At 45.7% G+C, this 13,007-nt stretch overlaps 1 protein-coding gene across 1 annotated transcript in view; it reads left to right on the top strand.

The window, feature by feature from the left end:
* Nucleotides 1–7,751, top strand: part of ANXA2R (annexin A2 receptor) — an 11,637-nt gene extending 3,886 nt beyond the window's left edge. The window contains 1 exon segment of the mRNA XM_004388457.2: nt 7,639–7,751. Coding sequence (XP_004388514.2) covers nt 7,639–7,751 — 113 coding nt within the window.
* The last annotated feature ends 5,256 nt before the right edge of the window (nt 7,752–13,007 follow it).

Genomic DNA, 13,007 nt, shown 5'->3' with positions numbered 1-13,007 from the left:
TTCCAGTAGTTTTCTTGTGGATTCTTTGGGGTTTTCTGTGTATAAGATCCTATCATCTGCAAACAGAGATACTTTGACTTCTTCCCTACCAATTTGGATGCCCTTTATTTCTTTTTCTAGCCTAATTGCTCTGGCTAGGACCTCCAGCACAATGTCGAATAAGAGTGGTGATAAAGGGAATCCTTGTCTGGTTCCCATTCTCAAGGGGAATGCTTTCAAAATCTCTCCATTTAGGATGATGTTGGCTGTTGGCTTTGTATAAACGCCCTTAATTATATTGAGGAATTTCCCTTCTCTTCCTATTTTGTTGAGAATTTTTCTCATGAATGGGTGTTGGACTTTGTCAAATGCCCTTTCTGCATTGATTGATAAGATCACGTGGTTCTTGTCTTTTGTTTTATTTATCTGATGGATTACATTGATCGTTTTTCTAATGTTGAACCATCGCTGCATACCTAGTATAAATCCCACTTGATCATGGTGAATTATTTTTTTGATATGTTGTTGAATTCTATTGGCTAGAAATTTGTTGAGGATGTTTGCTTCTATGTTCATGAGGGATATTGGTCTGTAATTTCCTTTTTTTGTGGTGTCTTTACCTGGTTTTGGTATCAGGGTTATGCTGGCTTCACAGAATAGTTTGGGAGTATTCCATCCTTTTCTATGCTCTGAAATACCTTTAGTAGTAGTGATGTTAACTCTTCTCTGAAAGTTTGGTAGAATTCTCCAGTGAAGCCATCTGGGCAGGGCTTTTTTTTTTGGTTGGGAGTTTTTAAATTACCTTTTCAATCTCTTCTTTTGTTATGGGTTTATATAGTTGTTCTACCTCTGTTTGTGTTAGTTTAGGTTGGTAGTGAGTTTCAAGAAGTTTGTCCATTTCCTCTAGGTTTTCAAATTTGTTAGAGTACAATTTTTTATAGTATTCTATTATGATTCTTTTAATTTCAGCCCGGTGTGTTGTGATATCACCCATCTCATTTCTTATATGGGTTATTTACTTCCTCTTCTGTTTTTCTTTTGTCAGTTTGGTCAGTGGTTTATCAATTTTGTTGATCTTTTCAAAAAACCAGCTTTTGGTCTTGTTAACTCTTTCAATTGTTTTTCTATTCTCTATTTCATTTAATTCTGCTCTAATTCTTATTATTTCCTTTCTTCTGGCTTCTGAGGGCTTCTTTTGCTGCCCTCTTTCTACTTGTTCCAGTTGTAGCGTTTGGTTATGGCCCTTTCTTGTTTTTGGATGTGTGCATTTATTGCTATAAACTGACCTCTGAGCACTGCTTTTGCTATGTCCCAAAGGTTCTGGTAGGATGTGTTTTCATTCTCTTTTGGTTCTTTCAATTTCTTTATTCCATCCTTAATTTCTTCTATAACCCAGTAGTTTTTGAACAAGGTGTTGTTCAGTTTCCACGTATTGGGTTTTTTTTCTTGCTCTTTCTGTTTTTGATTTCTACTTTTTTGGAATTCCCACACACCGAGAACCGCAGAGAATGTCCGGGAAAGGTAGGGAGACTGATTTGTGGGTACGATTCTCACCCATACCCTAGGTTTAGCCTCCACTGTCCCCATCCTTCCCCAGCTCTTCCTCTGCTAGCCCAAACCTGCCCTGCCACCTGCAACTCCTGCATCTGCCTCCTGGTCCTTTTGGGTAGCAGCAGAGTCAGTTATTGTGCTAAACATGTACTCCTGTAGAGCGCTAAACCCTTAAAATTTTCACCAGAATTCAGGCTTCTGAATTTTCATGGGTTCATCTCTTAATACATACTGATGTTAATTACGAAGTTGTCTAAGGTACTCCCTATCTACCTGGTCCAGTCAGCATGATGTCATCCATGCAGATGACCAGAGTAAAATCCCCTGATATGTCAAGTTGATGAAGATCCCTGCAGACTAGATAATGATAGACAGCCAGTGAGTTTGGTATAATCTTGAAGTAAGAGAAACAATAATTCTGCTAACTTTGCCAGGTTAAAGAAAACTTCTTTTTGTGGTCCTTACTACCTGGTATAGAGAAAAAAAAATTGACATCTGCCCTGTAGCTTTAATTTTAAATGTGAATAAAGAAATGCTCGAGTTTATCATGCATAAACTCGTTCAGTTTATTGCAAGGTAGTCATGGCAAGGCATGCAGACAAGAACACAAACATTCATTCAATAAGGACTGGATAATCAGGGTTAACAATTACAATACTAGTTTAATGGTTAGAGTCCCAATATTTAGACTTCAGACTTTATCTTTTATGAGTGGCCACAGGAGGAAGACTTGATCACATTTTGAACTTGGTGGAGTTTCCCCTTAGCTGTGTTCCAAACGTGGCAGCAGAAGACAGAGTTACAGTCTTAGTCTCTGGCAGGGTCTCCTCTTTGGAGAGTGTTAGAGTCTAGAAAGGGATCTCTTGTCTCTGTCTTAGGGCATGAACCAAAATCCAGGGTATATATGTGAATTTCTAATCTGGGCCTGGCAGGATAAGGGCTAAGTGATGTCATGTGTTGCCTTTTTCCTCCAAGGTCAGAGATCAGTCATATGTAGCATCGATTCTAAAAGGTCACAGATTAGGGTGTTTGTCTTAGTTATCAAGTGCTGCTATAACAGAAATACCACAAGTGGCTGGCTTTAACGAAAAGAAATTTATTTTCTCACAGTCTAGTAGGCTAGAAGTTCAAATTCAGGGCATCAGCTCCAAAGGAGCTGTCTATAGGCATTCTCATCAATCTTCATTTGGTCTGGGAGCATCTCAGGCAGGAACCTTGGGTCCAAAGGACACTCTCTGCTCCCAGCGCTGCTTTCTTGGTGGTATGAGGTCCCCAATTCTCTGCTTGCTTCCCTTTCCTTTTATCTCTTGTAAGATAAAAGGTGGTGCAGGCCACACCCTAGGGAAACTCCCTTTACAGTGGATCAGGGATGTGCCCTTAGTAAGGGCGTTATACAATCTCACCCTAATCCTCTTTAACATAAAATTATAATCACAAAATGGAGGACAACCATACAATACTGGGAATCATCACCCAGCCAAATTGATACACACATTTTTTGGGGGACATAATTCAATCCATGGCAGTGTTGTTTATGATTTACAGAGATATAACTTCATGTTATATTTCCTTTATCACAGAACATGTATGTGCCAAGTCAACTTAGGGAGGTTGTTCTTTTATCATATCATGCATGTACCAAGCCAACCTAGGGAGGCTGTTTGTGACAGATCTCACATGCTTCAATGTTTCTCTTTTTTCAATTCAGAAATTTTCTACATTTAAGTCACATTATAAGTGATTTGTGCATCTCTGGCTTAAGAGCATCTATAGAAGCAAAGATAACAATGTCTTATACATATCATAGAAACATACATAACACTGCCTTGTACACATGTGGTTTGAGAGCATTACAGAAATTGCATAATGTACCTAACACCATCTCAGTAGCTTCATAACATGTATCAGGTACTGTGCTGATGTGCCCTAGTAAAGATATAGAATCTAGAATACCAGCAACAATTTGATTCATCCTCTGAATAGGTCTATAATAATCCATACACAACAAAAAGACAAATAACCCAATCGTAAAATGGGCAAAAGACTTGAATAGACATTTTACCCAAGTGGTGAAAAAAACAGAAAGTAACAAATGTTGATGAGGATGTTGGGAAATTGGAACCATTATCCATTTCTGGTGAGAATGCAAATTGGTACAGCCACTGTGGAAAACAGTGTGGTGGCTTCTCAAAACTAAAAATAGAACTACTTATGACCCAGCAATTCCACTTCTAGATATATACCCAAAACTCTTAAAAGCAGAGACTCAAACACAGACTTGTACAACAGTATTCATTACAGCACTATTCACAATAACCAAAAGGTGGAAACAACCTAAATGCCCATCAACAGCTGAATGGATAAACAAAATATAGTACATCTATACAATGGAACACTACTCAGCCAGTAGGAGAAATGAAGTCTTGATACATACTACAATACGGACAGAGCTTGAAGACATTAAAGACATTATGCTGAGTGAAATAAGTCAATCACAAAAGGACAAATACTGTATGACCTCACTTACATAAAAAGACAAGAAAAGGCAAATGTATAGCAGACCAAGGTTTATTAGTGGTTACCAGAGGTGGAAGGGAGGGTAAGGGGGAGTTAATAGTGATGGAAAAATCACATTGATTAAAAGTAGGTTTGCACAGCCAATTATTGCATTTGCAATCAATTAATTGTACACCTGTATAAAGTTGAATTGGTAACAGTATGATAGATATACTTACAACAATGAAAAAACAAACAAAAAAAAGTAGCTACTGAAGTTTATTATGTAAAACAAAAAACCTCATGGAATTTGGTTCCTTGGTTTGGAGGAAAGATGTGACAGTCCGCTTTCACAAAGATCACAGCCTTGGAAACCCTGTGGGGCAGTTCAAGTCTGTCCTGTAGGGTTGATATGTGTGAAAATCAACTCAATGGCAGTGGGTTGGTTTAGTAAAGAATGTCTGCCTTGAGCATTGTGCTCTTTCAAGATCTATCTGTATTGATTCAGACTGACAACAGCAACTTGAAAGATTAGAGAGGACATTTAGGAAGCAGTGAGTTTATGTCAATGGGGGAGGAACAACTCAGAAAAGGAAGATGAGAATACTTGCAAGATTTAAGAATGTAATCAATGTCACTGAATTATACATGTAAAAATTGCTGGTGTATGTTTTATTGTATATATTCTCAACAACAACAAAAACAAGTAAAAAAAAAAATACCAGAAATGATCTCTCAAACTCATCCATACTGTACATTGTTCATTCAGGCAAGTTAAAGAGGTTTATGAAAGAAATCACCATGCTGGCATGTTTCATATCACTGGTGGTGGCATAAATCTTAGAAATTTTCTACAGGATGTAGTTTTGCTTTTGATTTATTATTCTTGTAAGGAGGGTAGGTTCCAATGTTTGGATAGGGACCAATGTGAGGATTCTGCCATTTGCTGAATATGCCCTTTTCCAAAATAACACATGGTTAGGTCTGAGGATTACCTGGTTCCAGGTCAGCTACTCTCAGGCCAAAGCTCCTGGTGGTGGAATTGGGGAAGCAAACTGGCAGTTGGGCACTCAGGGATAAGGGTTAATTCTTGAGTTATTGTCCAGTCATCCCGCCAAATCTAATTTTCATTTTCCTGGTGCTCGGTTATCCGGTGTACCGGCGAACAGTTTTTTTTTTTTTTTTTTTAAGAGGCAGCAAGCACCAGTTTAGTCGAGCTGGCTATTTCTTAGTCCCAGGAAGTCGAGTTTAGATGTAACAGATCGAACTTAGGCGTGCCAGAGGTATCGTAATCAGAGCACCGCACCGTTTGACGGTGTTTGCAGTTTCTTCTTGTAGGGTAAGTTCTAAGTATGGATTGCTCATTTGAAAGGTTTTCGCCCGTTGGGTTTTGCTGCGGGATCGACATATTCAGTGTATTTTGTTTCCGGTTTATTTGCATTTTAGAATTATTATTTATAATAGTAATTTAGATTTTCAATTTTTTTTTTTTTTTTTTTTTTAAATTCTCACCACTCAGCTTTCTACTCTTGTCTTGCGTTCGCCCAGGAGCCCCCAAAACCCGCCCACTTCTCCCAGCTGGGTCTCTGTGCCGCTAGAAGCCAGTATCACGGCGTCTCCCATGCAACGGCGCTCCTCACAGCCAGCCGCGGATTTTCATCCGCACTTTCGTCGCTAGCGTCGCCAGGCTGGAGGTTTCTTGGTTGTGGCACACCTGGTAGCTCCAACCAAAAAGTTCTGTGTCTCGAACCTTCACGTTCTCTGTGCTAGTGCTTTCTCGGACCTAGCACCAGTGGTTTCCCCGTGGCGGCTTTTTCATGGTCGCAGCCTCGCTATTTGCACGGAGCTGTTTCAGCGTTAGCACTTTCGCTAGTAGCGATGGGCGCGAGGTTTTCTGTCACAGTACATCATTGCACCTAGTCTGTCGGTCGGAGCACCGGTAGTTTCTCAGAGCTGTCCGTTTCTTTTTGACAGCACCGTGGATCACATCAAACGGATGTGTGTCGTGAGCAAGGCCGCTAAAGCTCGCTGTGGTCACTTGCAGGATCCCAGAGCACTCTGCTTCTGGCCGGGATTTCTTGGTCCCACCAGCGCTAGTCCTCGGTGCCTGTGCTTTGTCGTTTTCACCGCGATTTCTCCGAGCCGGCCGTTTCTCGAGTGGAGCAGCGGTTTCTCACTGGTGCTGAGCTCGTAGCGCTGCCCCGCCTCTCTCTGTCTCTCTCTCTCTTCGGCTCCGCTGGTCGCGCCCGCGGCTCTTGCTCTGCGGCGGGCCTGCCAGCCGCTCTGTGCCGGTCGTTTCGCTTTCACGGTATCGCGCGTGTGGTTGATTTCTTCCACCCAGCACACTTTCAGTTAGCTGTGCGTGAGCCTCTGACACCGAAAAACATCTGGTTTGACGTCAGTAGCTTTGCTGCCAGAGGGACACTGCCGGTTTGAGACCCTAAACTATCCGGCTGAAGTCAAGGAGCAAGGCTCGGGGCCGGCTCCCAGGGCAGCCAGGACGGAGAAACAGCTAGATGGGCTCAACTAGCCACAAAGCGACCTAGAATCCGCCAGGTCGGCGCCCCTATCGGAGCTCCCGAGCGTAAAAACACACCGCCTTCTGAAACCCAGGTGGAGCCGGCACAGTGCCCCTAGCAGCCAAGGCACTGAGAACCATTCGGCTGCACTAAACGAAGGGTGTTGCCGCCAAGAATCGGCCGGCTCTGGTTTCCTGTTCCTAGGGACAGTGGTAAGGAGACCCGCCTGCTCGGTTCACCTGTTGGTGCTGCTGCTCGGATTCGTGGGTTTGAGGAGGTAGCGGCCCTGGGATCTGGCAGTCGCTAGGAGGTAGCAGATGACACACCAGCTCGACCGACAGCGCCAGCGTACCCCTAGAAGCTATCCCGTCACCAAGAAACTAGCTATCCTGCCACCGAGAAAACACCGTGTGGGTGTAAATATTTGCTAACAGAACGAACTCCGGCTAACGCTACTAAAGGATTCCTTGGGTGGCCAAAAAGGTTAAGTTGAAAGATTTTGGGTCCCAAATCACCCATGGGGCCTCGGAAGAGAGTCCTGGCGATCTGCTTCGGAAAAGTCACAGCCTTGAAAACTCTGGAGCTCAGTTCTACCCTGACGCGCATGGGGTCGCCCTGAGTCAGAAGCACCGGATGGCAGCTACCAACAACAACGCTACTAACGAAGTTCAGACTGCAACAGCGCTCGGTACAAATCGCTGTGCTCTAACCTTAGAAACAGCGTCGTCAGGGCGAAACTAGTAACGCTGGCACCCAGAAAGCACCGCGCAACCAGCGACGCCTCAGAAACTCTGGCTACTAATGGGTTACTAACGAAAGTGCTGCCGTTGAGAAACCCGGCGGTTGGTCAAACTTGGCGCACGTGGCGGTACTCCAGCGAGCAACAGCCCTATCGTTGAAACTAGCCGGGCTGCAACCGAAAAACTTCCAGATCCATGAAAGGAGCTGGCTGCCACCCAAGCACATTTGGCTCAACCTAAACCCGTCAACGTCCCTCTGCTAGCTAGAATCCAGGGGAACCGCCAGCCCTGCGCACTTATGGGACCTGCGACCGCAAACCCTCTCCTCTGCACCTTGCGTTGCTGGGTCCCAGCAAGTGCCTTCACAGAGGAAATAGCCATCCAGGAGCCTGGACACATCCGGCTCTGCAAAAAGAGCGGCGCTGCCACCAAGGAGATGCCACCGGCTAGGCTTCGGCAATCCTAGCGAAGATGCAGACGAGAAACTTCCGGCTCGGTGCGCGGATCGGGGAGCCTCGACGGACAAAACGCTGACACGGAGCGCCTGACGGTGCTGGGAACCAGCAAGAGGCAGCATGAATCAAACAGACAGTGGGGAAGACACCGAGAAACGTCCGGTCTGCGAACCCACCGACGCGGGCGCTGCGCTTCCGCGGGTTGTGGCGCAGTGCTAGGAGCGAAAACGCTAACAACCGACTGCTGGTTTGGCGCTTTTGTCCGTGGTGTGCGCGGGAGGCTGGCGATGTCAGAAGAAAGAGAACCAAAAATGAACAACTAACACTGAAGGCACATCTTAAAACATTTCTATTTCGGAAACGGGCCAGTTTGTAATAAGAATCTTGTCCAAGAGGGAGATCCAAAAAGAATCCCGCTGCCATCGCAGGGGTCCTCAGCGCCAAAGAGCTGGCGGCAGCAGCCCCAGGACATGGACAACACCACGAAGCCATTCCCAGCAGCCTGCAAAAACGCGGCGGTGGCTCCACCAAGCCGTGGCGAAAGGCAGCGTCGCTCGGAACTGTCTCCGCCGTCAGAAGTCTCGTTGTCCAGCTGTCTGTCGCCGGGGCCAGAGGGCCAGTCCAGGGGAAATTGCTACAGCCTGCGTCTGTCAGGTTCCTCGGCTGAGTCACCTCACCTGCAGATTCCTCTGATGTCTGTGTCCCGGGCCAAAGGACCTGAGCGAGCAAGGCTGAACTTCTTCCACGGTGCTGTGTTGCCTGTCCTGGGGCAGATGCTGTTGCTCAACCACTAGTAAATGCCAGGCCTGTCTATGCAACGCCTTCTCCCCCTGCTGTCTAGTGGATGCCGACTCAGCAACCTCATAGGAAAGAGTAGAACTGCCTAATAGAGTTTCCAAAGAGTGGCTGGTGAATTGGAATTGCTGACCATTTGGTTAGCAGCCCAACTCTTACCCACAGCGCCTGGTCGAGGGTCAGCGAAAAAGAGGAAGACCCTCAACAAGATGGACTGATGCAGTGGCTGCAACAATGGGCTCAAACATAGCAACGATTGTGTGGATGGTGCAGAATGAGGCAGTGTTTCATTGTGTTGTACATGGGGTCATTATGCACCTGAACCGATTCGATGGCATCTAACAACAATAAAACCATAAGGTTTGTATATCATGATTTCATTTCTATTTTACATATTTCTACACAAACTAGAAAAAACTAAAACTAAAACAAAACAAAACCTAAAAACAAACAAATATGCCAACTCCAGATGCGGACAGCGTAAAGGCCACGCTTACTATATAGGGCCAGTAGCTGGTTTTCCCACCTCCAGGCCACCAATTCCTTCTTCCTCGACCCCAGCTCCTTGCAGCAGGTCAGCTCGGCTACACGCTCAAGGAATGAGGGTGGAGGCAGAAGGGGCACGTCCCGAGATGTGGTCGGAGCCTCAGGGATACTGACCCTTTGTGGTTGGGGCGGGCGGGCGGGCAACGTGAGAGAGGGCAGAGGCAGGTGAAGATGCTGGAGGTCCCCAGAGATGGACTCCAAGGGAAGAAGGGGCGGAAGGACAGAGCGAACAGCAGTGTCGCTTGGGTTACGGGGCCGTCTGTCCTGTGTCCTGGGGTCTGCCTGGAGGCCCAGCACTTACCGGCAACTCTGACAACCCGCCACGCTGGGCCACTCACCGCGCTACCCCCCCCCCCCCCCCAGGACAGGCAACCGCTCCCGCACAATAAAGCCAGGCACCAGAGGCGTCGGCATGAGAACCGCCACCAGCCACCCCCCGCCCGCATCCGTTCACTTCGTCCTCTCCAAGCGCCAAACCAGTAACGGACTCGAGAAATAAGGACTTTGGCATTTTCGGACCATTTTATTAGGAGGGCAAAAGAAAATTTCACAAAGATCTTTGAAGGCAAAACTTCTCGGATCTTTATTTAACCAACAGCGGCGGCGTCATTGTCGACCCATGACACCAAGAGCATCATCCAGTGACGGGTCTCAGGGAGAATGTCAGGGCTCCTTGGCGCCCAAAAACTGGTGGTGGATGCAGCGCGTCGAATCCACTGGCAGCAGTCTTTGAAAGCGCTGGCTGGTCATTGGGCAAGGGATCCGCCTTCCACGGAGCAGGGCTACACGCCCGAGGGCTGCTGCAGAGGTGAGCTGGTGATGGGCTCCTCAGCGGTCTCCTCCTCGTCTGGGGGCGACGCGGACTTCTCCTGGGTGGCAGGCGTCAGGTACGGAGCGGGCGACTCTGCTCCCTGCCTCTGCGTGCTATCGGCTCTGGGTCCGTGTCGCGGGCAGGCCCACCATAGCAGCCCGCAGGGACTGGAGAACTGTTCGCATTCCAAGTGCTGGTTGTACCAAGCGAGCTGGCCCAGTTTAGGATAGAAAAGGAGCTCACGCAGACCAGGATCTTCGGAGCTCGGGATTGGCGGCATCTGGGGCCCTGGAGCCTCCTCTGCGCATGCCCAGGCGTCCCGCACACAAAATGAAACCGGCTGCTCCATCCCGTCGTTGTTACACCAGGACCCACAGAGGATCTGAGATGGAGAAGTCACCAGCAAGGGCATTTTATGCTCTTCTGGACTCATAGGCGGTCCTAAACAGTTAGGGAACAGGAGTTCCTAATCCTTTTTTGCTAATCCTAATCCTGGGATCCTAATTCTAGAAGATGTCATCAGAAGATAGGGAGTGATGGTATTGACGTGAAATGAAATTATCTTGAGTAATACTATCCAAAGTTAAACTGTACTGGTGATAGATTGGATTAGAGGTTGAAAATAAAAAGTACTAGAGGAGGCCTGGTGGCCTAGGAGATAAGGGCTTGGCTGCTAACCAAAAGGTCTGCAGTTCGAATCCACCAGGCGCTCTGTGGAAACTCTGTAGGGCAGTTCTACTCTGTCCTATAGGGTTGCTATGAGTCGGAATCAACTCTAACCGCAACGGGTGGAGGAGCCCTAGAGGCCTGATGGTGCAGTGGTTAAGAGCTTGGCTGCTAACCAAAAGGTCGGCAGTTTCCCCCGACACACAAAAAGACCAGACTTACTGGTCTGGCAGAAACTGAAGAAACTCGAGAGTATGGACCCCAGACACCCTTGTAACTCAGTACTGATGTCACTCTTAAGGTTCACTCTTCAACCAAATATTAGACAGGTCCATAAAACAAAATGAGACTAAATGGGCACACCAGCCCAGGAGTAAGGACAGTAAAGCAGAAGGGAACAGGAAAGCTGGTAATGGGGAAATCCAGGGTTGAGAAGGGAGAGTGTTGACATGTTCTAGGGTTGGCAACCAATGTCACAAAACAATGTGTTTAATTGTTAAATTAAAAACTAATTTGCTCTGTAAACCTTCATCTAAAGTACAAAAAAAAAAAAAAAGTTTTTGGCAGTTCAAATCCACCAGTGCCTCCTTGGAAACCCTATGGGGCAGTTTTACTCTGTCCTGTAGGGTCGCTCTGACTCGATGGCAACTTTTTTTTTTTTTTATATTGAGCTATAATCCACACTGAAGGCTATAGTCTTTGATCTTCATCAGCAAGTGCTTCAAAACCTCTTTGCTTTCAGCAGTCAAGGTTGTGTCGTCTGCATAACTCAGGTTGTTAATGAGTCTTTCTCCAATCCTGATGCCACCTTCTTCTTCATATAGTCCAGCTTCTCAGATCATTTGCTTAGCATACAGACTGAATAAATATGGTGAAAGGATACAACCCTGACGCAGGTCGCACACCTTTCCTGACTTTAAAACACACAGTATTCCCTTGTTCAGTTGGAAAGACTGCCTCTTTGTCTATGTACAGGTTCCTCATGAGCACAATTAAGTGTTCTGGAATTCCAATTCTTCGCATTGTTTTCCATTATTTGTTATGATCCACATAGTTGAATGCCTTTGCATAGTCCATAAAACACAGCTAAACATCTTTCTGGTATTCTCTGCTTTCAGTCATGATCCATCGGACATCAGCAGTGATATCCCTACTTCCATGTCCTCTTCTGAATCGGGCCTGAATTTCTGGCATTTCCCCGTTGTACTGCTACTGTTTTTGAATTACCTTCAGCAAAATTTTACTTGCATGTGGTATTAGTGGTATCGTTCGATATTTTCCACATTCTGTCGTATCATCTTTCTTTAGAATGAGCACAAATATGGATTCATTTTAGCTACTCTATGTGCAAGAGCAAATCTTAGAGTCTCTTCAGACATGCATTTTGGTCTTTTCTGTCTTTTTAATGATCTTTATTTTCTTCATGTATAATGTCCTTGATGTCACCCTACAGTTTGACTGGTCTTTGGTCATTAGTGTTCAATGTGTCAAATCTATTCTTAAGATGGTCTCTAAATTCAGACGGGATATACTCAAGGTCATACTTCGGCTCTGGTGGACTTTTTAATTTTCTTCAGCTTCAACTTGAACTTGCATATGATCAAATTGATGGCCTGTTCCGCAGTCGGCCCCTGGCCTTGCTCCGACTGATAATATTGAGCTTTTCCATCATCTCTTTCCACAGATATAGTCGACTGTATCCGTAAAGATTACAACCTTGGAAACCCTACGGTGCAATTCTACTGTCATATAGGGTCTCTGTGAATCAGAATTGATTCAACGGCAATGGGTTAGGTTTGGTTTTAATTTAGTGAACCTGGGAAGGAAAGCTATTTGGGAGATCCTGGATTGTAGAGTACTGATTATTGTCCAGAATCATGCTGCTAGTGCTGGAGCAGAGACTGAAACCGAGGTCCCCAAGCAGACGAATGCATGAGGGATATCTGAAAGATTATTTGGGATGTGGGTGAGAGGCAGGCCAAGGATAGTTGCCCAAATCTTTTTTTTTTTAAATATATATTTTTTAAATTGTACTTTAGATGAAGGTTTACAGAACAAACTAGTTTCCCATTAAACAGTTAGTATGCATATTGTTTTACGACATTGTTAACAACCCCACAACATGCCAACACTCTCCCTTCTCGACCTTGGGTTCCCTATTTCCTGTCCCCTCCTGCCTTCTGGTCCTTATTCCTGGGCTATTGTGCCCCATTATTGTCGTTTTGTTTCATGGGCCTGTCTAATCTTGGCTGAAGGGTGAACCTCAGGAGTGACTTCATTACTGAGAAAAAAGGGTATCTGGGGGCCATACTCTCGGGGTTTCTCTAGTCTTTGTCAGGCCAGTAAGTCTGGTGTTTTTTGTGAGTTAGAATTTTGTTCTACATTTTTCTCCAGCTCTGTCCGGGACCCTCTATTGTGATCCCTGTCAGAGCAGTCAGTGGTGGTAGCC

The sequence above is a fragment of the Trichechus manatus genome, unplaced genomic scaffold (genome assembly GCF_000243295.1).
Source record: "Trichechus manatus latirostris isolate Lorelei unplaced genomic scaffold, TriManLat1.0 scaffold00212, whole genome shotgun sequence".
Lineage (NCBI taxonomy): Eukaryota > Metazoa > Chordata > Mammalia > Sirenia > Trichechidae > Trichechus > Trichechus manatus.
Note: the sequence above shows the minus strand (reverse complement) of the source record. Positions and strands in the feature narration are given on the sequence as shown.